Source organism: Orbicella franksi, chromosome 9, assembly GCF_964199315.1.
Source record: "Orbicella franksi chromosome 9, jaOrbFran1.1, whole genome shotgun sequence".
NCBI lineage: Eukaryota > Metazoa > Cnidaria > Anthozoa > Scleractinia > Merulinidae > Orbicella > Orbicella franksi.
The window spans coordinates 23,694,445-23,720,440 of NC_138153.1; the positions used below are offsets into that span (position 1 = coordinate 23,694,445).

Genomic DNA, 25,996 nt, shown 5'->3' on the forward strand with positions numbered 1-25,996 from the left:
ATAATAATATTATTTAATATTTGTTATCAATTATTAATAGTATTTAATTTATCCTTGTGGTTTGATCAATGTCAATGTCAAATCTAACTATTCGCGCTTTCCAGATTGGCATAGTAACGCAGTTGCAGTCAGTTCAAATCTGCTTCTTCAATATAAGGGAAAAAATAAACTATTTTAGCTATAAAACTAAAATGTAAATAACTAAAACTGAAATGTACATCAATATCAATAAAATGAAAAGTAGAACAGATCAATGTATTTATGGAATGGAAACTCAGTTCATTTAAAAGCCTTTCTGTAGGCATTCTGGGTTTTGGGCATTAGAGGTCGTAAAAAATTCGCCATTTCGTTTTATTTCAAACTTCTTGGTATAGTTTGATAGCCAGCTCCATAAGCTTTAATTTAAACAGTTTAAACCGGACGCGCCACATCGCTTGGACATCAGACACCTTTGAAGGTATACAGTAACCTTAAAAGGAAGTTTTAAGTCAACATCACGTATGAAAAGCTATCCCAGTACAGATGGAGATTCTTTTTTCGCAATTTTCTTTCAGTAAAGTGTGAAAATCTGCGCCTTTGGATATGTAAATTGGATACCAGACTGGAGATAGGAAGCACTGTGTATAATAAATACTGCGCTGAAACTAACTGGGAAAAAAATAACAAGGCAGGAGCTTTTACGTGTCCATGCAGACAAACGTGCGAGAGCTTCGCCATTTTGTTTTAACTTTCAGCGAGTTCACTTAACCCGAGATTAGCAAGCAATTCAAGCCACAGCTCCGGCAAGATGCGCCAGTTGGCTCGTGTGCGACCTTGTCTTTTATTATCTTCAACTTGTAGTTTTTAACTTTTACCCGCAGACTACACGTGATCTTTACACGTGGTTATAAAACAGCAGCTTAAACAGCTCTTAGTCTAATAAAAGCCTTTGGTGCCGACCACTTTTGTGCTCGGTTCGAAACTGCCGAAAACCCACATACATGATTGACATCTGATTAGTTATCTTCCGAATACAACTGTAAGAAAATCAACAGAGCTCACATTGAGTCCACATTATAAATTAGCAGGGCATACAGCTCTGGTCGCAGTTGCGTGTATCGTTAAAGAACGCTATCGCTTTGTGATAAAAGCATCTCTTCAACCTTAGCACGCGAGATTCTCTCTGACGATCTTAGAAGTTCCTGTTCTGTCCACGTCGACGTGGCATCACGTGTAACGAGTGACATCACAGGATCTCCAGGTCCACGTGACGTACTTCAGGATTTCTTTTCTGAAATGAAAGGAAAGAGACATGTAAGTTAATAAACATGTAAAACAAAGCCCGGTTCGGCAGGTAGAGCCTGCGGGTCGACACCAGCACAAATTCTATTTTGCGTCAGAGATATGTTAAATTTGCTGCTGAAACATCGATACAGAACACATGACACCACAGAGTGTCTGACAAGGAACAACTCATGTAAGACACTACAAGCATCTATCACGTCAGGGTGGAATATTTCTAGCTCGTGAAAATCTCATCGGCGGCAGTCGGCCAGATGACGACATCTACGGAGTAATAATGGTGAGATTGTTTACACTTGCGCGAGTTTGGTGAAGATGCAATCACGTTTGTCAGAGCTAGATATTTCACCTTGATGTGTGATGTGGAAAATGGTGAGCAGATAGATCTCAGTTTTGAAATACAGTGGAACATCCATAAAGGAAACACGCCTTAGAAAGTACAGCCAATCAGAATACAGGAAAGCCGTCGTATACTCAACGGTATTACACTTAACCTTCCCATCGTGCGCCGCATTGATTGTTGGCCTCTGTATTTTCTATGGCAGGGTATAAAATAGGCTGGTGTGTACACCGAGAAAATGCAAGTGACAAGTGGAAAATTCCATGTTATACCACTCGAAAGCGTTGCGTAAGTAGTAGTTATCATGTATTGTTGAAAGCTGACATTACTCGTGGTAAGAGAGGGAGAAACCTTTCAACTCTCTTTTGCAATCACATTTCCTGGCATGCATGCATTAACACATTGGTCGCATTCAGGACGCCAAAGTGACCCTATTCCCTTACTAGTGGTGTCCCTTTAACCCAGGCAGAAGATACAAAGATTAAATGAGGGTTTTGCCAAGACAACAGGAAGTTAGGAGTTCCATTGTAGATGATACCGTTCCTTTACCTTGATATTTTTCTCAATTCGGTCCACTTGTTGACCCAACATATCAATCACTTCTTCCCCATGTTCTAGAAGAAAAAGTTCCAGTTCTGGTACTGTTGTCAGCTGTTGTACTTCCTGTAAGGAATGCAATTAAATAGTAGAGCTATTTCTCTCTGACAGTACTCTGTAAAATAATACGCTTGTATGCCACAACAGCCGGCTATTCTGACACTTGCATGACTAATAAGAAACACAGTTGTTCATATAGGCTCGGGGCCTCTACACAAAAGCTGTTAAACTGAAAGGCTCAAAGAGCTCAATTGAGACTATTAATGCAATCTGCACTTACCTCTAATAGCAGTTCCATGTCAACTCTGTTGAGATGACACCGAGTTATTTCTCGTCCATCAAAGTTAACCTCAGCCTTAAACCGAACTACATCTGCTCCTGCAACACAGAAATGATGCCGTGAAAATCTACACCTCAATGAATATCTTGGTGGTTCCAAAGCTTTTTACTATTTCCGTGTGATAAATAGATTTGCCGATGTTAGGAAGCCGTGGTGAATATATTTTTTTTACCTATAGTAGTGTTTCCAAAATTCTGAGAAGGTAAACTATTTCTTATAGGGGCTCTGTCACAGGCATTCGTTGTCCTAACGTCATGACAAAGTATACTCAAACACACGAAATATACCTAGTTATTGATAAAGTGAATTGCTGAACGGAGAAAAGGAAGAACAACGGCCCCATCAACTACCACCATAGACATGTCGACCTCACGTTCTAGCACTAAGCAATTTCTTTCAAATGACAATTTCCAATTATTTCACCACTATATTAAGCAGTATTTAACTTCACGTTTTAGCAAAACCGCCGGTAGATTTGACTGTTGTTAGTACTTGCAACTTGCACGCTAATAATAGTATACAGTAGCTCAGCCAATTAGATTGCAGCATTTGCATTAAAAGTAGAATTGTATTAATTGTAGTTAGTTTTCAACGTTTTCCAAAATACAATGAAAAAATTTGAAAAAGTCTCTACTCCCCACCACCTGCACTCATTATTGTATTACTTTGTAACAAAACTGAATCGGACATAAAATAAATTAGAGATACTTTTGATATTCGTTTGCGTTCAAATGTTCCAATATCGGGTGAAAATTAGGAATAGGTTTCTATTTTGCCCAGTTTATACAGGCGTTCATTTCTTAGTTCTTTTATTTATAAAGGTCAACAACTGCAATATTGGAATTGGTCTGTCAAAATTAACCAGCACCTGTTGATGCCCTGCTTTTCTTTTCTGTCTCGTGGCGGAGGCAGAAACTCTCCACATCTTCAAGAACAGGCTCAGATGCCATTTTACTAATGTTTTTGGGAATTTTTGAACTTTTCATTGCGAATTTTATTCAGATGTAAATTTGCGTTTTTAATTATTTTAGGAGACAAACTCGAAAGGCATAACCTCTTTTTTTCTCCTTTTCACCTTGCGTTTCATTCAAAAGACACCAGTTATGAGGAAATAGTAGAAAGGTGGGATTTACTGTTCCTGAAGCATCCATCATATGGGTTTATTGGAAAACAAGCTACATAACCGGCCAAAAGTACTTAAGATACATATTTAAATAGATTTTAGTGGTAAAATTCGTCCTATTTCCTGTACAGAAATTAAAATCTTACGATGAAATGCTTTGGAACCGCTGAAATATTCACCAGACAGTTCGTTTCTTTGTCATGTGTGTTCGTGTCTGCACAGAAATTTCTGCATCACGTTGTTACAACGGATTAACGCGTAGGTTTGTCAGTTTGTCTTGACTTTAAGATGTAAAAGGGACGTTCTATGCAAACAGTTTTGTTATAATTACATGTAACTAACCCATCTCGGTGGCTTTTACATCATGTAGGGATCTAAAGGAAAAATGCAAATTATGGTTTAACAAAAAAGAAGCAGCAATTCTGATAGTGGATTCGTATTTAATCAGAAGTAACCTTGTTACCTCACTAAAAACATTAACATCGCAAAGGTGAATTCCAGGCTTTCAAAGTATTTATAAGTGGTTGTTTTATATCCAAACAGATGTACAATTTGGCCTTGTGTCACATATTTCCTCTACACTCCTTTAAGACAATATGATCTTTTGAGCTTCCTTAATTCTCTGAAAATCAGGAGAACTCAGTAACAGGGGCTAATTCTGATCTTACAATACTACTCACAACATTTCAGTTAAAGATTCAGTCCTAACGAAAAAGAACAATTTATACGGAGAAAATCTGTCACCATTGTGTTCAGTTATCTAACTACTTAGATTTTCAAAGACGCGTAGTTTCTTACACTTGTGATCATTGAATATCATGATTGTTTACTGATTAAAATTTTCTTGCCTTAGTAAAAGACCATTTTCGTTTCATAAGACACCAATAATTCTGCAACCCTTTTGTTCCGCTCTTGCTGGACACTTAACAAGTAATATAAGGTGAAATCATAAGTAACCCGCAAGGACCCGTGAGCTGAAGATAATTGTGGCATGGTACTTAAATAACAAATCATTTACTTGGTAAAATTTCAAATTTCAAATAATATTAATCTTGTACAGAGAGCATTTCTTTTGCGCGGTAGTGCTTACACCAACGCAAGCATCCACAGTCATCAAAACCTGCAGTAGTATGACTGAGATTTGAACTTGAATCATGATTTGCTATGAAAGTGTAGACATTTGATGCTTTATAAACACCGTTCCAGTTCTACAACAGGATTGTTAATACTACTTGTTGATTCTTGAATTTTGGACCCAAGAGTAACCAGAGTTACCACTAGAGCGCAATAACTGACGGCGTCTAAACAAACACTTTTCACGGAGAACAAAACAATTTTCACTGACTGCAATAAGACCGATGCAATTATAAGAAGCCAATTTGTGTGGGTGCATGTCTTAATTTGTACTATCCAGCCTTTAGCAGACTAGTGGTAACCCAACAACTTCCCTTCAAATTAAACCAACCTGACGACAATATCACTTTCTAATACTTCAATGATTTGCTGGAGTCTGTTGACTGGTATAGACCTAAAAAGAACGCGACATAATAATAACAAAGTCATACACAGAGAGACAGCTTACAAGGGAGGGTGTTGATTAAATTCATGAGATGTGTGGAAAATGTATGATGATAACATTTTCATGTGACAAATCCAAAAGCTTAACAAGTAGCCGAATTATTTAAACTGCAAGACATCTCTAAGCATAGGAATGTTCAAAGCTCATTTGAACTGCGTGATGAAACCTGGAGCAACCAGGCAGAGAGAAAGTATCTAACTGACCTCTGGCTAAAACCAGAGAGATGTCTAGTATTAATGCAGGAATGGATCTACCACAACATACCTTCCAATTAGAAAGTCTGCATTCCTACGAATGAGAAACACCGCGAATGAGCCAAGAAGTCCTAAAGAAAATAACATCAGTAACAGGTGAGTCATAACGAAGTTTTCTGTGAACAACAACAACAACCATTTATTTGTACTCACAATTTATAAAGCAATTACAATAAACATTAAATTAGTATAGAGTACTGCCTGCCCAAAATAACCATAAGGGCTAAAAAGAATGGGCAGACATTAAGTTACATAGATTATTTATACAGTTATCGGTCGGTAACACACTTACACACACACTCACAAATATAAAGATACAAACAGAATGGAAACTTACAGCGGAACAGAATATATCCTTATGAATTAATTAAAGTAATTGTAATATTTAATATGAATCAATAAAGTGTACTTTTAATGTGACCTGGTGAACTGGACATTTTGAAGAGTTTCACCACAGAGGCTGTCCACAAGGTTCAGCGATGATAGCATTACACAGGGGGTTAAATGCTTAATTATTATTTGCCACAAGATATTTAAAAACCAACGTTTTCATCCCACAAGACTGGCGTACAAGATTGATGATGTGTCATCCTGTGAGGTGAGTGGGAGCGAGATGGTCCCATTGGCGCCAGCCTTAATTCTCTATTCTGTAGCGAGAAACGACTTGCAGTATTTCCATGCTCTCCTGGACAGACAGGAGACGCAAGTAGCCTGAGGTTCGTGACTGGCTGTCCACCAGTGTTTTGTCAGATCCAATTTACCAATTGTTATTTATACTGACTCCCAAGTAAAGAAAGGAACAGTACAGTCTCTTGCCGATGAACACAACCGCCACTAAGAGTACAGACGAACCTCACCACGATGGCCACCTTGGGGACAGAGGGAAGTGACCATTGTAGAGAGGTGGCCATTATGGGGAGGTAGGGGTGGGGTTTGCAACAATTTTATTAAAAATATCCTTGTTGTCACATGCAAAAATAAACAAATAACACTTAAGATATTATATTAATAAAACAGAAATGATTATATAGACTGTCTGCTGGAACAAACAAAAGTGGCCATTTTAAAGAGGTGGCCATCAGTGAAGTGGATCACTCAAAGTGGAGTCAAGCACACTAAGCATTAGATCACTGTGCCTCTGGCTCTTCATCTAAAGCAATTATGAGTTTGGAATGGTATCCGTACGGTTACTGCTCATCTTTTCTGGTGCGATTTTGTATGGTTACTTGTGTACAAGTCCATGAGACTTATTAAAGCTTGGGCTTTATTTTGATAACTGTAATCAGTACCTCCGATCATAACTGATCCCATGGCATCAAACACAGGGCTTCCAGTGTACGATGTAAGACCAAGACACCCAGTAGCCAGCATCACTCCAGCTACAGCAGCACCATCCTCCAACATCACTGTTACTGCACTTGGATCTCGGCCCCGTATCACTGCATCAAACAAAGGAACAAATCCAAAGCATATGAAGATATGTGAGGAAAAGCAGGTTTAGTAGAAAGAGGTTCGTTATGTGATATCTTATTTTCTGCAGCAGAGACCATGATATGGTACCATGTTGCAAAAAATATTGTAATGTTGACAGATGATGCGCACAATTGAACCACAATAAGGTAATTACCATACCATATTCTTTAAAAGATATTCCACTTTCCCGTGCGCTCTTCCTTACTTGTCCAATGGCCAGCAGCAGAGTGGCTATTAAATAAAACAGTCGAATGGATCATTATTTATGAAGTAAATGTTATTGTTTAAAAATAAAATAACCGAAAAATAATTACAGGAGGTGACATAAAAGCAATGCCACACACCCGCAGGGAATCATGACAGTTGCATTCATCAAAACAAATATCCAATCTTTTTTTACGTAAAAGCAGTCTAGCTTGGAAAATGAAAACCACCATCTGTACTGTTATGTTAGCCCTGATGTCAGTCATCACAATAAATAGTTCCCTCAGGTAATATCAAAGGATCTGATCAAGCTGATTGTACAAGAAATGAACGAAATTTAAGTTTAAAAAACGTCCACAGCTTTGCAAATCTCCAGTAGCCTAGTATGACATGGTACTCAATATTACATCCAGGGGACACCTATTGTTAAGGATTATTACTGACTGTATCCTTACAAACACTAAGAAAATACTTGTTGCCAAGAACCTGAAAGAATCTGCAAAGATAGAAGAGAAGGTTGAAAGCTAGTGAACAACAAACCTCCTTCCACTAGGAACGATCCAGCTAGTATGGTATAGGCCTGTAGATAACAGACATAAAGGTTAATAAGTAGCTCATTAATACATCTGAAAAGTTTAGGACAAACATTACATCTATGCCTAGTAAGTGACTTTCAGCATGTTCGAGCCACTAGCAAATTTCTCATAACCACTCTTAGACATATCTAATCCAACCAATTACAACCAAGGATTACTTTTAACTTTCTTGTTTTTAATGAGATTAACAATTTGAATAATCATAGAACTTTAACTGGGAGATTTGCTGTTGGCCAGTGGGTGATCACCTTAGGCATGCATATTCAAGGCATAGCAGCAAAGATTTGCCCTTGTGGTTTTGCTTTGAGTAGTTTTGATTTGCTGCTTTTTCTTTTTGGTTGCCCTTTCCCTGGACCTGCATCTAGTTTCCTGGAAGGTGTTGTGTTCAGGTAAGTATACTTTGTCTTCTTAATTCTCCAATGAAAGATCAGTGTGGCAGGTCCAAGGGGGAGGTGACCTATTGGGTTGCCATGGTAACCCCTTTACCTGCACTTAACCCATGTTTACTTGCTTATTACCTGGATTATCTTATTACCTTGTTGCTCTATGCTCCATTTGAATATTGCTTATTGACAAGTTAACTTTATAAATTAGTTATTGTGTGTTTTTTTATTACACCTTACCATAACAAGATTCTCAAGGGGAGCTGGATTAATCAGGCCTGCTACACCATGATAAACTGTAACACCAGCTCCAAGGAAAAAAATTCCAACACCACTGATAAGTGAATACACATAACGAGCTCTTGACCAGCCATACCTAGATGGGTTGGTGTGTTGAGAAAATAGCTTTGTCAGGCACTTGGCAAATACACCCTAGTATTGGTTTAACCAATTTTATGCAGACTTTATTTGTTAATTAATCAACCACACGAGAGCAACCAACGTGGTTTAAAGGTACATGTACACCTCCTTGGTACCTTTGTACCTTGCCTCTGAGCTCATGCCAAACTTCATCAAGGCTTGTAAAAAGTATGTTCAATAACACAGTGAAACGAAACAAAGAAATGCCTAAGAAGTAACTAACATTACTTATATATTGTAGCAAATTAAAAAAAAAAAATGTTCTCTGGTTAAAATAGTCAAAACTAACAAGCTTCTGATTGCCAGTCTGCAATCTTTGTTAATAAGATTATGAGCTTGTTATTTCCTTGAAGTAGTTGATGAGGCCAGCTATCATCTCATTGAAATCTTGAGCTCATAATCTAAAAAATTGTTAATTAGACTACAAATCTTAGTTTCCCCGTGAGTGAATAGTCAATGAAGCTCAGCTAGGTTGGCCATTGCTCGTAGAAAATGAAGAAAAACAGACACTATATAAAATAATTGTAGTCCAGAAACTATAACTTTGATCTGAAAGCAAAAAATCAAGCCTACAACGTGTTGACTATTTACTCATAGGCAACTCATGAAAGGCTCCAAATTCATTGTTAACTAGGCAAAGATGGGCAAACCAATCAGAATAGTGGATTTCCAACAGAACACAATGTCTACTAACAAAAAAGGGTAAACAGAATTATATCACCCTTATCATACATTGCTAAGTGAACATATATGAGGTTTCTTCACATGAAAGAAATGTTGTTTAGGATCTTGAGCTTGTCATGAGCTTGGGTGACTTCTTGTTAACATCAGACTTTGTAAGCACACACCATTTTGCAGCATGCAAAAAAAATGTGTTAAATTAATATCAAACACTCAGGTAAAGATTAAACAGGTTGGATTTTTGGCATACAAAAAATTCTAAACAATTTCTGAAATGAATTGTATTTAAAAGGAATCTAACTTACGGATGATCTGGAGAAGGCTTCTTAATTGATTGCAATATTCCAACAGCTAACAAGCACTGCAGCAAGACAAATCAAACAAATGCCACAGTGCTGTTTGCAATAAATTATTACATTTTGCTATAAATGAATTGCTTTCATTGAACTATTTATCAGAGTTTTCTATTGTACTTGTACGTCATGTATTACATATTCTAACAAAATGAAACAAAACGAAACAGGTTTGAAAAACAGATAAGAAATTGAAACAAACTTGTTACCATTAATTTCAATCCACACCCATTTTTGATGGAATGTGTAGTTCCAGAAAATATCCATACCTCCCCCACGGAAGGGATTTTTTTCTAAGACCCCCCCCCCCCCCAACCCCTCTGGAAATTCCAATAAAGCTTCACACATTTCTTTAAATTTTTTGGTCTTACAGAGCCCCCCACCCCCCAGGAAATTCCAATCCCTTCTGTGGGGGGAGTATGGATATTTTCTGGACCTGCACAGTAAGTCAAGTCTGACATCCACACTTAACTCTCATTACACTGTATGACACCCACTTTTCTTCCAGGGTGGTGGCTCTTGAGAGGTGAAACTGGACTTTTCTTGGGGCTATTCCACAAGAGTTTGGATTCTTATCATTCCACTACTATTTCTTATTGTACCAGATGTTTCAAATTATTCTACTGATCAATAATTAAATGTATTCCTCAAATTCAAGACCAAATACTGTAGGTTTGGCTAGTGCATAGCTAGACTGTAAACAAAAGGTTAAAAACCTCAATCAAAATGCTAAACATAATGGTCAAAGTAATAGTCACAACAACAAAAAAAGAAATAAAGAACCAAATAAGATGAAAATGCTGCCTGCTGTGCAGTTATGAGGAGCAGGCAACATTTTCATTCTATGTCTGCGTAAAGTGCTTTAAAAAAAGCTGACCTTACTTAGTTATTGGCTAAAGTTATTGAAAGAGCTTCATGGCTTAGTCAGTAAGTAAAGTACACATGACAGACAAGTCTTTCCTCTACCACTTGTAAAGCAACAACTTGTGGTGACTCACAGTTAAAAGGTAACACATCAGTGCTTTGAGTAATTACGTTTGCTAAAATAATCTTTTTAATGGATGCATCTACAGCTGTAATATACCTGGTTTAACATATCAGCCAAGGAATGAATAGATTCAGACAACATGCTTGCTGATCCAGTGTATAGATATGCACCAAACTTTAACAGCATCACTGCACAGTTACTGGAACAAAACCCAGGAACAAAATATTACTTGTCTTAGCTCATACAATAACTGTTGATTGGATGTATTGAACTAACAACAAAAAAATAATATTTCAATTGACCACTCTGCAATAATCCTTTTCAGGGCCAAGATTTGAGTCAACATTGAGGTAAGTGTACCAGTAGTTTACATGTATGAGCACTCATCAAGCTTATACTATCATTTCTTAATTGGACCATACACTAAAACAGAGGAAATTACCAAAGAAATTGTTCCAAGAGAGAAACTTAACAACAACATATGTACAACTTTGTTAAGAAAATGACAGTAACATAGAAACTGAGCAAGGAAAAAAAAAAACATATTAAGTTATATTTGTGAAACTAATAAATAAATTCTTCTCTTTTACCTGCAAATTGCATAAGTTACAACTTTTGCAGAACCTTTTAGCATCATATTTCTTTGTGTTCTCTCACCAAAATGCTAGGAAGTAATAATAAAGTCTATCAATCTACATGTACATGTATATCTCTTTGACAGAATAAACAGGACAAAATTTGCTAGTTTAGGCATTAAAAAGTCAATGGCTTTGGTTGAGAGAGAAGACAAAAATTGTGGAAGTAAGAAATTTCATATCAGGCTCATTTATAATAGTAATAATAATAACAATAACAATAACAATAACAATAACAATAACAATAATAATAATGATAATAACAATAATAATAATAATAATAATAATAATAATAATAATACATCTTTATAGCACTAGTTACAGTGTTAGGCCGGGAAATTTATTGAATACCTGAACCAGATATCTAAGCCAGGAGTTGCTAGTTGACCTGTAATATGCTCTAAATCTCAGAATTGAAGAAGCAGCATTTTTTCTAACCCAGCAAAGGACAATGTACTCTTATCTATGACTTTATAAATCTGTGTAATGTCACAAAACAAAATATACTTTCATAGTGAGAAAGGCCTAATTAATAAAAATTATAAACAAAAAAGAAAATATTAAGCATCTTAGAGAGGCTTCAACTACAGCCCGTTTCTAAAAAGGGAATCAAAGTCTTATGTGCAAACAGGTCAGAGATGAGATTGACCTAGAATTGAGTGGTTGGGTTTAATGTAATGCATATTGCTAATCACCACACAAAAAGTGCCATCCTTTAAAGGGATACTCTCTTTCAGACCAAAAGGCAATAATGTCTGTAACGCTATCACAGATTACAGTTGATCCTAATAAAAAGTACTGTAAGCAACAACTTAATTTTAAGAGGGTGACACAACAGAATCACTGACAAGCTAGTGGCACTCTATCCACACTAATTACTCAGTACCTAAAATACATCTAGCATAGTCACAGGCTAGGAGATTACTGCAATGCTAAAAGTTAAAATGCCAAAATATAAGGAAGAAAAAAAGTATATGTACCGTTACATATAAACATTCCATCAAAAATGGGTGTGGATTGAAATTAATGGTAGCAAATTTGTTTCAATTTCTTATCTGTTTTTTCAAACCTGTTTTGTTTTGTTGTGTTAGAATATGTAATACATGTACAAGTGCAATAGAAAACTCTGACACATGACACATAAGCAAGGAATTCTTAAGTTTAAAACAACTTTTTAAAGCACACTTAGAGGTGCTTAAAACTATGTTTTAAAGCACACTTAGAGGAGCCAATGTTGTCCATAGGGATGAAAAAGAAGTATATGTTAAGGGGAGAACTCTTCCCATGAAGCTCTCAAATAAAATGTTTTAAGCAACTATGATAACCACTGACCTTGTTTTCTTCCTTCTTCTTAGTGTGATCTCTTATTGTCTTCTTTAAGTGTCCTATTAGTGCTCCAAGGCCTAACAATAGTGAATAATGCATACATATTTAGATTTTACTCAGACTTAATTAAAACCTCTTCTGGGTTTCTTGTGTTTCTTGGGATATGTTCAGCATCCATTCCTAGGAAGTATGTGAAGAACTGGAAATTAACAATGAGGTAATATGCATGACCTACCCAGCAGGAATACAACACTTGGACCAGGCTAAGAATAAGCAGCACCAATTTTATTTCATTTGCTCTTTGTGGAGGGTAGTATGTTTTGAGCTCCACGGATTTCAATACATACCAGTACCACTGGTATGTTCCTCCACATGGATAGGTACATGTGCTACATAGTTACCAGAAATATCCTTTCACTTCCATGGCATTGTTTACCACACCTTTATCTACACCCCTGTATCTCTCTTTAAAATGGTTTTTATCTTTCTATGTATAAAATATTTTAATATAAACATATTAATTAATTAACTGACAGTGCAGATGCATATTTCACCTTTCCTGTAACGTTCACTTTCCTCATATGCCTTTTTCCTGTTCCATTTCTCTCTGGAAAGAGCTTCAGGGCTTCCCCAAACTTCATAAGCTCTAAAATTAATATTTTAGCAAGGAAGGTTCAGTAAGGATTAAATCCTAGTTTGGTTTTTGTTTGTTTGTTGTTAAAAACCCTTAGAAAGTATTAGCAGTCTCAAGTCAAGCTTCTACAACAGGCACATTGTCAACCATCTGACACTGCTATAACCTGCAAACACTGAAAGGCAATCGCTGAAAGCTGTTTTCAGAGACTTGGCACAGAAAAGAATGGTTTAAGTGACTCATTATAAGCCTATCTCAGAGATGGCACTATCATTTCATATTTACTTAGAAGTTTCATAGAAACATTGATGGTCAGGAGAAGATCAGGAATTGAAAAAACACATACATACAAGTAAAGCAACAAAATGGATTGGACACACCTTGCAAATTATAGAGTTATATTGCCTTGGGTCTGGCACATACAGTGTAAGGCTTATCTGGGTACCAGATAGGAAACGATGGAGGGAAAAGACCAAGTATAGCCTACCAGGGAAGTATATTTTAACCTTTCGCTAGTTTAGTCGTCCACATGGTGAGTAACAATAATAACTTTACACCTAAATTGTTTAAGACATCTGTCTCCTACATAACCTACAGTACCGTATTTACTTGAATAAGCGTGCCCCAGAATAAGTGCTACCCTCGATTAAGCACCGCACATGGGGTGGAAAAGTTAATAAGCACCGCCCTCAAATAAGCGCCGCAGCTGCGGTGTTTCACTTATTCAAGTATTTCCATAAAATGATAAAAATACACTGTAATCACTGCAATGCAGTTCTAAGCCAGCAATGGGAATTTATTTTCATCAATAGTGATATTTTTCAGACTAAGATAAAGTGCATCCTGTGTTATATCTTGTGAACTTTCAGCGACAGTCAGGACATTGATATCGAGTGAAGTGTTGTTGAAACCTGCAGAAAAGTATTCACTAGGCTGTTATGAAAGCTAAAACTTAGGTTAGCTCCAAGCCTGTAAGCCATGAAAAATACTCATGAAGTAAATTAAATTGTATAACCAAAATGTTTTGTCTTCGTGGTATGAGCCTTTTAAACAAGCGCCACCCTCGAATATGCACCGCACTGGAGACACGAAAAATTAAATAAGCTCTGCGGCACTTATTTGAGTAAATACGGTAAGTACTTTTTAACAAGTATATGTAGAACCTACAAAAGAAATCTGTTAAATGTAAGGTTGACAATTCACTCCACCTAATGTCCCTAATGGTTCATTGCACACAAAATAATGTCACTATCTTCAACATCTGTTTGCCAATAAGCATGTATTCCTGACCATTAAAACCATGGAATGACTAGCAAATATGCTGTGGTTTAATTCATTTAACTTGAAATCTTTCAAACCCAACCTACTTTGTCTCTACATCTGATTTTAAGTAGCAAACATCAGGTGGTTGTTGTGGGTCACTGTAAGCACTACGCACTGCTGTTGTCTTCAATCCCTCTAAATCACTAAGATTACAAAAACAATAACACATCACTAACTACAAAATTTTCTACTGAATTATAATATTATTACAGTATGAATTAATTTTACTGTTACTGCTGTAGAGTAATACACTAGCTAGCTTAAGACACATACAGCTGGCCTTTATCTGTTAAACTTGATCATTCATGCATTAATGAGCAAATTTACCTGTATTTTGTTTTTCTTTTAAGTTGAAGTTATCACAGACTATTATTTGTTTGTTTCTTTATTTCTTGTTATTTATTTATGTTTAAGATGATGTCAATCAGGTCAAATCACACAAAGATCAAGAAGTCAGCAACCATAGATTAAGGTGGCTCCCTATGCCTAGATAGTTTCATGACCACGTACGTGCAGAGTACAAAAGCTTTTAAAAGGTAATTTGCGCATGCTCAAAGGAAAATCTCAGTCTTTTCCAATATTTTATGATGTCAACATGATCACAAAAAACAAAACTGACAGTGAATTTTCTCTTGTTTCTGTCAGTCAAATTCTGTTAAATTCGGTCTATTTAAAATGTTTGAGTGAAGGGGGTGTAACATGATAATCATAGGCATATTAAGCACTTCATATAGGTTAAATAATCATAAGGCAGCATATTACGCACTGCCTGTAGGTTAAATATTCATACTCATCCTCAATATAGAACTTATACTCTAATTTAAAGGTTTCTCATGACTATACTTTCAGTTATGTTAGATAAACATACCTTGGTTTAAGAAGATAGTCACTCATGGCACGAGTGGTAGAGATAAAGGTGTTTTGGTAATATTGTCTGTTGTAATTGACATCTGATGGTGACATTTTGAAGATTCTTTTTGAACGTTCTCCTAAATAAAATAACAGCTACATGGTAAGCCATTATTGTTCAATCAATAACTTGCAAATTTAAGTAACTATCCAGTTTCAGCTTGCGAATTTAAATCTAATTCAATCTCTGACTTGCAAGCCTAATAAGAATATTATCAGACATAAAACAGTCGGTCTGTAATCACAACCTCTGTCAAGATTCTCTCATACAAATCTTCCTCTTGGTTAATAAGAACTAATTATTTAAAGATTTACTAGTGCCCTTCACTTAAACAAAATGTGCTCCAAATGTCGAACACTGAATGCCATTAAATGTGGCCCTTTGGAACAACCTGGGCAACCTCAGGATATGAACCAGCCTGTTTGTAAGGTAGCTTGAAATATAACATGGACACTTTGTCAGAGACACGAAGGACAACCCTTGACTATGTCCTAATTAAATACTACTCAACATTCCTCTAAATCAAATGGGCAGAAAAAAGAGATTTGTTTTTTAAAAGGGCAAACGTAAGTTTCCTAATATCTTCAGGAAATCTTGACCATGTACATGTATTAAGATGAATATGTTGAGTCAACAAGTTTCCAAGGATCTGTACGGGTCCGCAAATGATCCCAGGACCGCAAATGATCCCCAAATTGGACCGCAAATGACCCCAGACCGGAAATGATCCCCGATAGGAACCGCAAATGATCCCAACTAAAAAATAAGGAATGGCACGGATGGTGGGATGGTGTGGATAGGGAATTGGCGTACATGAATACCGATGATATTATTAAAACCATCTTATGATTATAATGGCTCACAACTTGCTTTTTTTTTCATACTTTCGACTAAATTTTGTTGATAACTATGATGTTATGAATATCACCGCTCAATCATCAAAACACGGCTTGGCTTGCATTTCTTTGCAGACTCAGTAAAATTATGATCAGTGCAACATACGCTACATATCCTCCTTTGTTAAACATTGATATTTTGGTGTTATAGATAAATCACATTTTATCGGGTGTCTGGAAAACTCAAATAGCGAATAGCGAATAGTTGCGAATAGCGAATAGTCGCGAATAGCGAATGGCGAATAACATCACAATTTCTTAGCTTTTTCCATTGGTTGGTTTTCAATTTATTATTATTATTATTATTTTATTGCGTGACAGTGAAAATGATCTGTACTCTTCGAAGAACAAAACAGCAACTGTGGAATATTTTTTTTGTAAAATGATAAAACTTGTTTTTTAGTTCATAACTTTTGTACATGTTCTCACCATCTTCTGGTATAAATCCATGCCATTTTTTGATCAGGATCATTTGCGGTCCAATATGGGGATCATTTCCGGTCCGGGATCATTTGCAGTTCAATTTGGGGATCATTTGCAGTCCGGGATCATTTGTGGTCCTGGGATCATTTGCAGACCCATACAGATCCAAGGTGAGGGGTGTACATTGTACCATCAGTTTGTGTCTCTTTCAAAGTTTCCAAGTTATAATGATACTATAGGTTACCTTTAGTGACCTTTTTTCTTACAGGCACAACTTGAGAAATATCATCTGATGTTTCACCATTGTTTCCACTGGATCCACTTGCATTGCTTGAAACACCTCTTACATGTTTATAACCTTGGCTGTAGATGTACCTTATAAATGTATGATTGGCTAGTTGGCATCTCCTGCTGCATGCTGTGTAATGTGAACAAAATTATTTATATTATTTATATTTAAAATACATATCGGAAGGACATGTCTGCTAGCGCCTGCTGGTGCCTCTAATTCCCCCCCCCCCCCCCCCGACTGAGGCAGACCCCTGACCCCTGGAATAAATTCTATGCCTTCTTTGCATGCTGGCAAGGTCACCTGTAACAGAAATCCACAATTTAGAGTCTGGTCCATCACCAAACCCCCAAATGCCACCCCTTCGCCAAAGGCTAGACTTCCCTATGAAAAATAAGATCAAATAAAAAAGTAAAAAAAAGTAAGGCTAAATAAACACTTAAAGGGTCAAATAGTTCCTATAAACTAGGCGTCTCGGGCTTAGCGCTACTTCAGCATATTGAAGAGGAGACAAATCGGAAACTTCTGGTCTACATGAGCTATTTGACCCTTTCAAGCCTTGTCAAAAACAATCGCGGCCAGATACCTTCACATAATTTAAGCGTATCGTGGAAGACATTTTTACTCCATGGAAAGGAACCCTTTCGTCGCAAAAAGAGTCCGATCTTCACATTTTGTCGTGGATATCTCCATAAAGTTGCTGACATTTTTGTCCCTCTCAGTTCAACTACCATCAACCGGCCGTGAACCAAAACATATCAACACCGCCATGTTTTTATTAGGTAACCGAGCTACATTGCTCTCCGAGAAGACTGGGTGACTCCCTACACTCGCGTCACGTGCTCTCATCACATGATTGCGGGAATAGATCACATGACACTTTTAACGCTCCTCCATATTGACTAGCAGCTGGTATCTTCTGGTACATCGAGCCTAACTTTTCACAAATAAAAATGGGTGATCAGCCATCTTACGTCGCTTTCTTCGGAGTCATGGGGGCAACCTCAGCGATGGTATTTAGTGGTGAGTATGTTGTGTTGTTGTAGTTGCTATTTTGTGTGTTTTGTTTGTATTTGTACCATGCTGATTATGTATTCGGTGATTTCAATCTCAGCTCTCGGAGCAGCTTACGGGACAGCCAAAAGTGGAACAGGAATTGCTGCTATGAGCGTGATGCGACCAGAGTTAATCATGAAGTCTATAATTCCAGTAGTTATGGCGGGTATCATTGCTATCTACGGACTCGTTGTCGCCGTTCTTGTTGGCAATGGAAGTAAGTTTAGTCTCGTCTTATCCTCATGTTGTAGAAATACGTATTGAAGATGACGTCATACTGTCATCTTTTCATATACTTAATTGCTCTTGTTTCGAAAAGAATCCTGTGTTATGTGGCAATTGGAGCGAACTGAAATTCAATTTATATAGTACATACAAGGATACTTTATAAGGAAAAACACTTCTTTTTTATATTTTTATTTGCTATATTCATGTTAAGTAGAGGTCTTACCAAGGAAAACCCCAATAAGTGACATAACTCAAAAAGAAGAGACAGTATATAAAGTTGGGACAAACAACATTTTTGGAAAAATTTTCTTTCAGTTTCTGACAGTGGGCATGAGGTATGGATAAATTAGGACCAGCTCCATTTATCCCACCTTCTCTCCCTTCCTGGTCCTTTTATTCTACAAAATGAACTTCCCTAAACAGTTTTAAAATATAACTTGAGTATACAGTCTGAAATTGGAACTGTCTTGTAAGGAAATTGGTGGTATTCAAGTAGTAAGCTATTGTACAACCAGTTGTCGTTGTGACCACAGGGAGCATGTACAGTTGGAGCTGAGAATGAAAATAAATAAAATAATGATAAAAATAGTGCTAGCATGGTGTAAGAGATCTTTTATCTTTAAGTTTGTATAGAATAACAGAAAAGACAACATTTCTTTATTTAACCTATCCTTCTAAACTTAAGTTATTCTTTGCACTCAGTGATTCCATAAAATCAAAAGACTTAGGTATAAGAAATTTTGATGATGGAAACATCAATGTTACACAAACAATCTTGTTTTATTTCTTTTGAAAGACAGGATTGCCTCACCAAGTGTCAAGTCATGTTTTGCTAGTCTCTCTCCTAACCCTTGGCTCCTAACATTCCCACACAATGTGTCTTCAGTAAAGTCAAAATGTGTGTTCCAAAGTATCAAATATGTTTGTAGCAAATTCAGCATCACTGGAAAAGTAGTAATAGTATTCTTCAAGGTGTTAGTGTAGTTAATTTTGTAGTAATGAGCGTAAGCATGATTTTTGGAGGTGAATTAGGTGAGAGTACTGTGTATACGTCACATAAAACATGTGTGTTTTTTTTTTTTGGTTTTCAGTTGGTAAGGATTACACTCTGTACAAGTAAGTAGTGATTGATTTCTCTTTTCCAGTGTTTAACATGATTGGTGTTATTTTTTGGATACTGGTAATTGGCATACATGGAGTAGCACTATAGATACATCTACATGTACTTCTTGTTTTCCACTGGTTGTTAATATGAAGAAACAGCTTAAAAATAAAAGAAGGTTTGTTTATACTTCTGTGAGATTTTATGGAAGGTAATAGTGTAATGAAATCATCACTGTTCTGTGTTCAGTTACAGTTCCGTGAATCACTCTTCTTAAAATGTTATGAAAGTATTGTTGGCAACAATAAGATACATGCCAACACCTTTTACTACTCTGTAGAGCACAGTGTTTAGAAGCCACTATTTCAGTTTTTCGCCTAGAATTTTCATTGTACATTGCATTTATTGCAGGGCTCGAAATTAACTTTTTCGTTCAGGAGCCAGCTGGCGACTAACAGAAAAATTTTGGTCGCCAGATCGTAAATTTTGGTCACCAACTTATTTTATAAATAACTTACACAAGAACACGATTTTATATGTTACTTTGCATGCAAGAAAAGTCACAATTGAAGAAGGAAAACAATTAGAAACAACATGAGTAACATGTAGTTATAAAGCTACCGTTGTTCTCAGTTGATATGTCTCTTGTCCGAAGGTGATGGTTGTCTCCATAGTCATTTTATTTTTAAATGAAGCGAAGCATAAAACGTTTTAAGTCCGTGGTTTTCATTGTGAGACAAACACAGGTCCTTGCGTATTTTCTCTTTGCTACTTCTTCGAAATGCCGTATTTTTGACTTGCTTTCCTCGAAGGATTCAAAGTTTGGATTAACCTTTTGGCTGAATCTTTATTCTCCGCACGTTAAAACTCACGTAATTCCTTCAACTGATTGGTATCTGCAGCCATTTTCGCGGCAAATGAAAAGCACATGGTGTTGAAGTGCGCCTGCGATCCCAGTTTCGGAAGAAACCGCTGAAACAATATGGTGCACCGTGAATGCAGTATCGACGTGTCGAAACACATTCAATTTTTCCGATTATCTTGTAATATTCAGACATTATTTTACTGGGAACAGAAAGGTGATTTGTATACTAGCTACCATATCCGATTGATTTCCTAATATAAAGGTTTTTAAAAAAAAAGTTGTTTCATGGTTTTCTTTAGTTATCGGACAAAACGCGAGTCGCCAGCTGGTGACCAGTTCTGAAAATTTAGTCGCCAGTGCTCAATTTTTGGTCTCATTGGCGACTAGTGAGTCGCAATTTCGAGCCCTGTATTGGATTCTTAACAAAGAAATTAGGTAAGCAAATGGGAAGCTACCAAAACATCAAATTATTTACTATTTCCATCTGAGAGTTTAATAGAAGCAAGTTACATAAAAAGAATAGCCTCGGTGTCTATAGAGTGCCTCAGTGTCTATAGAGTGGCAAATGTCCTTTCTGTGCAAATGAAACAGTGTCTGACACTTTGACCTATATTTTCCACAGGGTTGTATTTCATTTTGTTGATACTCTTTTCTTTCTTTCCTGCAGGAGCTTTCTAGATTTGGGTGCCGGCTTGAGTGTAGGGTTGAGTGGCCTTGCTGCAGGGTTTGCCATTGGCATTGTTGGAGATGCTGGTGTTAGAGGAACAGCCCAGCAGCCTCGTCTCTTTGTTGGCATGATTCTTATTTTGATTTTTGCTGAAGTTCTTGGTCTTTATGGACTGATTGTTGCTTTAATCCTTACCACAAAGAATGCCGGAAAATAATCTCACCTTGTAAAGAGCACATCTCTAAATAACATTTTGGAATTAGTGTGGGCCACATCTTCCTGGGCAACTGCTCTGGTGAATCTTTGTTACAGATTATGTTAATTTACATGATAGACTTTGTTTTTGACTGGTAAAAAAATGAATTATTGAAGATGACATGCCCCAATATTTGGTCTTAAATACTGTTATTTCTAAGCATGCCACTGTACTATGATTTGTAAAGGTTTTTTTTTCTCAAAAGCTTATATAACTATCAGTCTGCTAAGGTCACTTTAAGATTAATTTTACCTGTGCAGTGTAGAACATGCTGAAATAAAACTGAAGAATTTTAAAGTGCCATTGTTAAAGAAACAATGTACAAAATTTGAGCACATACCTTAGTCACTTACTTTAGCCCTATAGCCCTGTAAGATTGAGCCTAAAAAATTGTTACAAATTTTATGAGAATTGTGATTTACTGGTATCTATTATTTTTACAATGTGCTTCATTATATTCAATCTTGGGACTTCTACTAGTGAACAAGGACTCAGCTAACTTGTAAAGTCGTTAGAGAGAAGTCCTGGAGAGGTCCTGTGTGAAATTTATGTCATTTGTGTGATGCTGCCATGCAAGAAGAATAATATGAAGATAATGCTGTGACATACATGTTAATCTGTAGGCAGGCTATAGAAGAAATGGTCATTAAATTGATTTTAATCGCACTGTGTCAAGTGTTTGTTAAAACCAAAAATTTTTAACCATCTGTGCTTTCTATGTTATGCCTCTCATTACAGTTTTTATTATATCAAGGAAACGATAGCTAATTTTTTCTTGTCGTTTTGAGTTTCCCATCATCTCGGACTTGCTGGTAGTTATAACTACCAAGATGGTACATGTAAATCTCAGCTCAGTCATGCTGTATTAACTGTATTGTGAGTAAAGTGTCTTGAATGCTGTGACCCTGATCAGGGTGTCAACCTGGAGTACTTAGTCCAACATCATTCCCAGGGTTTCTCTTCTTCCCTACCCCAGGAGTGGGTGGGCAGAGAGACCCTGGAATTAAGGTTTTATTTGGTCTGGACTCCAGTTACTGAACATTGGGCGAGCATGTTACTACAGTCACTAACAAGCTCAACATCTTTATATTTAATACTGTGACAGCAAATTATAGTCCTGTGGATTTAATGCTCTGAATTCCTGAGCCTCTAATTCGTATCAGTTTTTAAGACTGGGAACAGATCCAAGGCTGCTCGAAGCACATACACATACGACATACAGTAAAATTTTTAAGTACACTTTTCAAAAACCCTGGAATATACATTGTAAAAGTGGCATGAAGAAGACATCTCTTTCAGAAAGCACATACAGGGCCATGCTCTCTTAATCTTGCATCTTGTCACCTTTTGTTCCTTCCTGTCCTCAGACAAGGAAAAAATGACACTGGAGACATGATTTGGTTGGCTTGATTCTTGAACTAAAATTTTCACGAACTCAATGCTGGTTTCCCCTTAACGTATCCACTCATTGATCTTTCTAAGACCCCGTTTGATAACAGCATCATAAGACCCTAACAGACCCAAGAGGGGGTACTCTGCAAAGTATTATATGGGGAGCACCCTGCCTGAGGTCCAACCCATTACCCTTTTGTGCTCCATTATGACAGAAAAGGTACCCCTTTTGAAAACCTTTCCTCGAAAAAAGGTATCTGTTTCATAGGTAGCCCTTTTGGGCGAAGCCTCCCTGTATAGGCCATTATGGGGAGTATAGCTACTCCTTCCCCCTCTCCCGCCAGGCTAACAGATATTTAACTAAGAGAAGTGTTATCAGCATGTTCACTGCTGGTCAGTTTTCAACTTCCTGAGTGTCTGAAGGAGATTTGATCTTCTTATTAAGTGCATTTACAAATCATTTCCCGGTGCTATTTAAGGCCCAGTCGGCTATGTGGGGTGGGGCGATAATGGCCTTTTCGACACCTTCCTACCCCTGGGGTGCGCAGCTATCCGTGGGGATATCCGTGGGTAGACCATTCTTGTCCCCAGTGCTACTCGTTCTAAATTGGAAGAGTCGATGTTTTCATCCTGGATGGCAGAAGGATGGCCAAAAAGTTCATGATGTCCTATCATCACAAGTTTAAAACTGTGAACTCGTTGTGTTCCTTCATACTTCTAAGGAGGTTCTCTTTTCAAGAGAGGATGAATGGGCTTCATCACTTAATACAACCGTCAAGAACAATTACTGCTTTTTCTTCGTCTAGATCTAGAAATGAACAACAAAGATCCATAGGAGAGTCACAGAAGAACGTTTTGCTTGTGGACGAGACAGGTAGTAAACAAGGTGAAATGACGCTTCCAGAAGCGCGGCGCATTGCAAAAGAAAGATCGCTGGAACTTGTTTGGGTTAACAGGCAAGACACAAACGCCGTGCCCGTCTATCGAATGATGTCCAAACTTGAAATAAGCTTAAAAAACAAAGCTCGGTCCCTTAAACCACCGAAAACAAAGAAGATTGAATTAAGTGAGAAGATCGAATCTCATGATTTGGTTTTCAAGGTGAAGCACATCCAGCAGTATTTGGAAAAAGGCCATCAAGTGAAACTTTCTGTTAAAAGCAAGCGTAGGACTAACGTGGATGTCTCAGATGAGAAGTTGGACGTCATAAAGAAAGTACAACAAGAGATAGAGGGTGTTAAAGTTGAAAGGCCAGTACAGGAGAGTGCGCAGGTTGTTACTTGCGTCTTTAAACCTATTCGGAGTCCCGATGATAAGTCGAGTTCATCGAAAACATGACTGGAAAGAAATAAGTTGAAGTGCGCGTGTACATTAATTGCCACACAGCTGGTGCGTTGCTTTGGCCCATTGCATCATCATCGCTCTCGAGTAGAAAGTCTTCTTCTCAGCCTGTTTGGATATCAGGTTTTCACAATATGGGGAAATAAAATTTAATTGAATGTTCAGTAATCAAACACAATCTAAGCTCCAAAACTGTTTTAAGTCTGCAGACAATAGCCTCCTACACAGACACTCTTTGGGCCTGTCATGCAATCTTCATCTCCCATGTGATGGGAGGAAGATTGCGTGACGATCCCAAAAAACATCTGCGTAGGAGGCTATACAGACAATAGCTTTCATATTGTCAGACTGCTGGTCAAGTCTACTGAGACTCAGTAATTGATCACAGATTTTCTTACTACATTTTGACTTCTGTGATCAATTACTGAACAGATGTACAGCAACATGGAATCTATCTGAAGACATGATTGATCATTGTGGTTATACATACAACTTAACAGGTGTGAAATTAAGGTCTGATAAAAATTCAGGCTTGAATGGGATTCAAACCAATGACCTATGCAATACCGGTGCAGTGGAGTTCGGTCGTTTTGATACAAATTCGTTTCGATACAACTCAAAAGTCAATTCGATACATATCTAAAGTCAATTCAATACAAACTGAAGTCAAATCAGTACAACCTTAATTTACCTAAAGTAGTTTCAATTCGCTACAGAAACTTTGCATGTAAACTTTCAGCTAAATCAGAAGCGTATCAGTTTGTATCAAATTGACTTCAGTTTGTAACAAATCAACTTGAGATGTGTATCGAATTGACTTTTGTATTGAAACAATTTGTATCAAAACGACTTTGTATCGAAACCACCATAAACTGGTGCAGTGTGGAGATCATAGGTAGGAATCATGTTAAAGCCTGAATTTAATGCTTTAATGCTTTAATGCTTTAATTTCACAACTGCTTAAGTTGTGTATATAACTGTGATGATCAATCATGTCTTTATGTTTCTCCACAGCTCAAATATCGGTATATGATCTTTCATATATTCACTTGTATGGAGTCTATCTGTTTTATATAATAAAGAGAAAAAACAAACAAAAAGAGATGTTAATGATGGATCTATGTGTCTGTTCTCTCATAACTTGCAATCACGTGTTTTTTTAACTTCTGTTAGATCATAAGGGCCATTAACATGCAAGAGTAATTTGACTTACAATATTTTGATTTTATAAACCTATTTCATGCACGTAGAGTATATTATATGACCATGCTGAGATACAAAATTTCTCTCAGTGTTGAATTTCAATCATGATATATTTTTCAACATGAGAAGAGAAATCTTGTATCTCCTAGCAACTATGTAATTTTCTTGTTATTATATAAAATTCACATACTACATAAACATACTAATAAGAACATTTTTAATGATTTTCCGAAGTTTTCCAGCCACTTACTGAAGATTTGCGAAGATGTTCTAAAAGTTGTCTGATTGTCACATGAACGTTTTGGAACATTTTTGGAAAAGAAGATTTGCGAGGATAGGCGAAGATTACTAACTGTAACATCTCTGTTGTAGTGCAAATTATTAACTTTGAAAATCTTGACAAAAATGCAGAAATCTTTGATCTTTTCTTTGAATAACAATTCAGGACTTGATAAAGTTAAGCTTTCTGGCCTAGCTAGAGACATTATACATATTTTAACCAATCAGGTGAAGCTGCAGTGGGGAGAGCAGGTTTCATCACGCAGGCAATGATAATAATAAAATATATGCATGACTAATAACCAGTAAACAGTAAGAGAATGAAATGTATTGTTTCTTGATACTTTTCATAAATGATATTGGAATCTAGTAATAATGCCAAAATATAAGCCCACCCAAAATCCCTTGTGAAGTTGTATAAACGGTGTTTTGCAGTACACATTTTCCTTGTTTTGTACTTTCTTGCTTTCCTGTTTAGGTCTCTGCTCTCTTTCCATTTTCAAAGAAGAAACATCACATTTGGTTACCGTTATTGTTTTGAGCTTGTGCTAGGACCAGA

At 36.9% G+C, this 25,996-nt stretch overlaps 3 protein-coding genes across 4 annotated transcripts; 2 read left to right on the forward strand and 1 right to left on the reverse strand.

Annotated features, from left to right (window-relative positions):
- Positions 1-11: 11 nt before the first annotated feature.
- Positions 12-17,869, reverse strand: LOC145497932 (proton-coupled zinc antiporter SLC30A9, mitochondrial-like). Of its 2 annotated transcripts, XM_081477809.1 has the most exons (19): positions 17,635-17,869; positions 17,004-17,177; positions 15,399-15,519; positions 14,575-14,673; positions 13,128-13,219; positions 12,580-12,650; positions 11,203-11,276; positions 10,709-10,811; positions 9,577-9,632; positions 8,411-8,546; positions 7,732-7,771; positions 7,147-7,218; positions 6,804-6,953; positions 5,525-5,585; positions 5,147-5,209; positions 4,024-4,055; positions 2,499-2,596; positions 2,171-2,284; positions 12-1,270 (listed from the first exon to the last, which is right to left on the reverse strand). In XM_081477809.1, exons 1-19 carry the CDS (start codon positions 17,780-17,782, stop codon positions 1,226-1,228), a joined length of 1,749 nt encoding a protein of 582 aa, XP_081333935.1. In that variant the 5' UTR covers positions 17,783-17,869; the 3' UTR covers positions 12-1,225. The 2 variants fall into 2 exon arrangements, with proteins under 2 accessions (XP_081333935.1, XP_081333937.1); XM_081477811.1 differs by lacking the exon at positions 17,635-17,869 and having other exon boundaries at positions 17,014-17,082.
- Positions 17,870-17,918: 49 nt separating this feature from the next.
- On the forward strand, positions 17,919-21,888 carry LOC145498009 (V-type proton ATPase 16 kDa proteolipid subunit c). The gene is made up of 4 exons (XM_081477881.1): positions 17,919-18,071; positions 18,163-18,321; positions 19,424-19,448; positions 20,967-21,888. Exons 1-4 carry the CDS (start codon positions 18,002-18,004, stop codon positions 21,181-21,183), a joined length of 471 nt encoding a protein of 156 aa, XP_081334007.1. The 5' UTR covers positions 17,919-18,001; the 3' UTR covers positions 21,184-21,888.
- A 101-nt stretch (positions 21,889-21,989) lies between these two features.
- Positions 21,990-24,012, forward strand: LOC145497995 (translation initiation factor IF-3-like). The gene has a single exon (XM_081477868.1). It carries the CDS (start codon positions 23,260-23,262, stop codon positions 23,950-23,952), a length of 693 nt encoding a protein of 230 aa, XP_081333994.1. The 5' UTR covers positions 21,990-23,259; the 3' UTR covers positions 23,953-24,012.
- The last annotated feature ends 1,984 nt before the right edge of the window (positions 24,013-25,996 follow it).

What these genes read in the sequence shown, in the direction of transcription:
- LOC145497932 (XM_081477809.1), bottom strand. Translation starts at nt 17,782, where the DNA reads ATGGTAGTTGAACTGAGAGGGACAAAAATGTCAGCAACTTTATGGAGA. An exon ending in GTAACTTATGCAATTTGCAG is followed by an intron (nt 10,812 to 11,202) that starts GTAAAAGAGAAG and finishes GTTTTGTTCCAG; the next exon opens with TAACTGTGCAGTGATGCTGT. An exon ending in GAATTGAGAAAAATATCAAG is followed by an intron (nt 1,271 to 2,170) that starts GTAAAGGAACGG and finishes CTTTCATTTCAG; the next exon opens with AAAAGAAATCCTGAAGTACG.
- LOC145498009 (XM_081477881.1), top strand. Translation starts at nt 18,002, where the DNA reads ATGGGTGATCAGCCATCTTACGTCGCTTTCTTCGGAGTCATGGGGGCA. An exon ending in CGTTCTTGTTGGCAATGGAA is followed by an intron (nt 18,322 to 19,423) that starts GTAAGTTTAGTC and finishes TTTGGTTTTCAG; the next exon opens with TTGGTAAGGATTACACTCTG. An exon ending in AAGGATTACACTCTGTACAA is followed by an intron (nt 19,449 to 20,966) that starts GTAAGTAGTGAT and finishes TCTTTCCTGCAG; the next exon opens with GAGCTTTCTAGATTTGGGTG.
- LOC145497995 (XM_081477868.1), top strand. Translation starts at nt 23,260, where the DNA reads ATGGCCAAAAAGTTCATGATGTCCTATCATCACAAGTTTAAAACTGTG.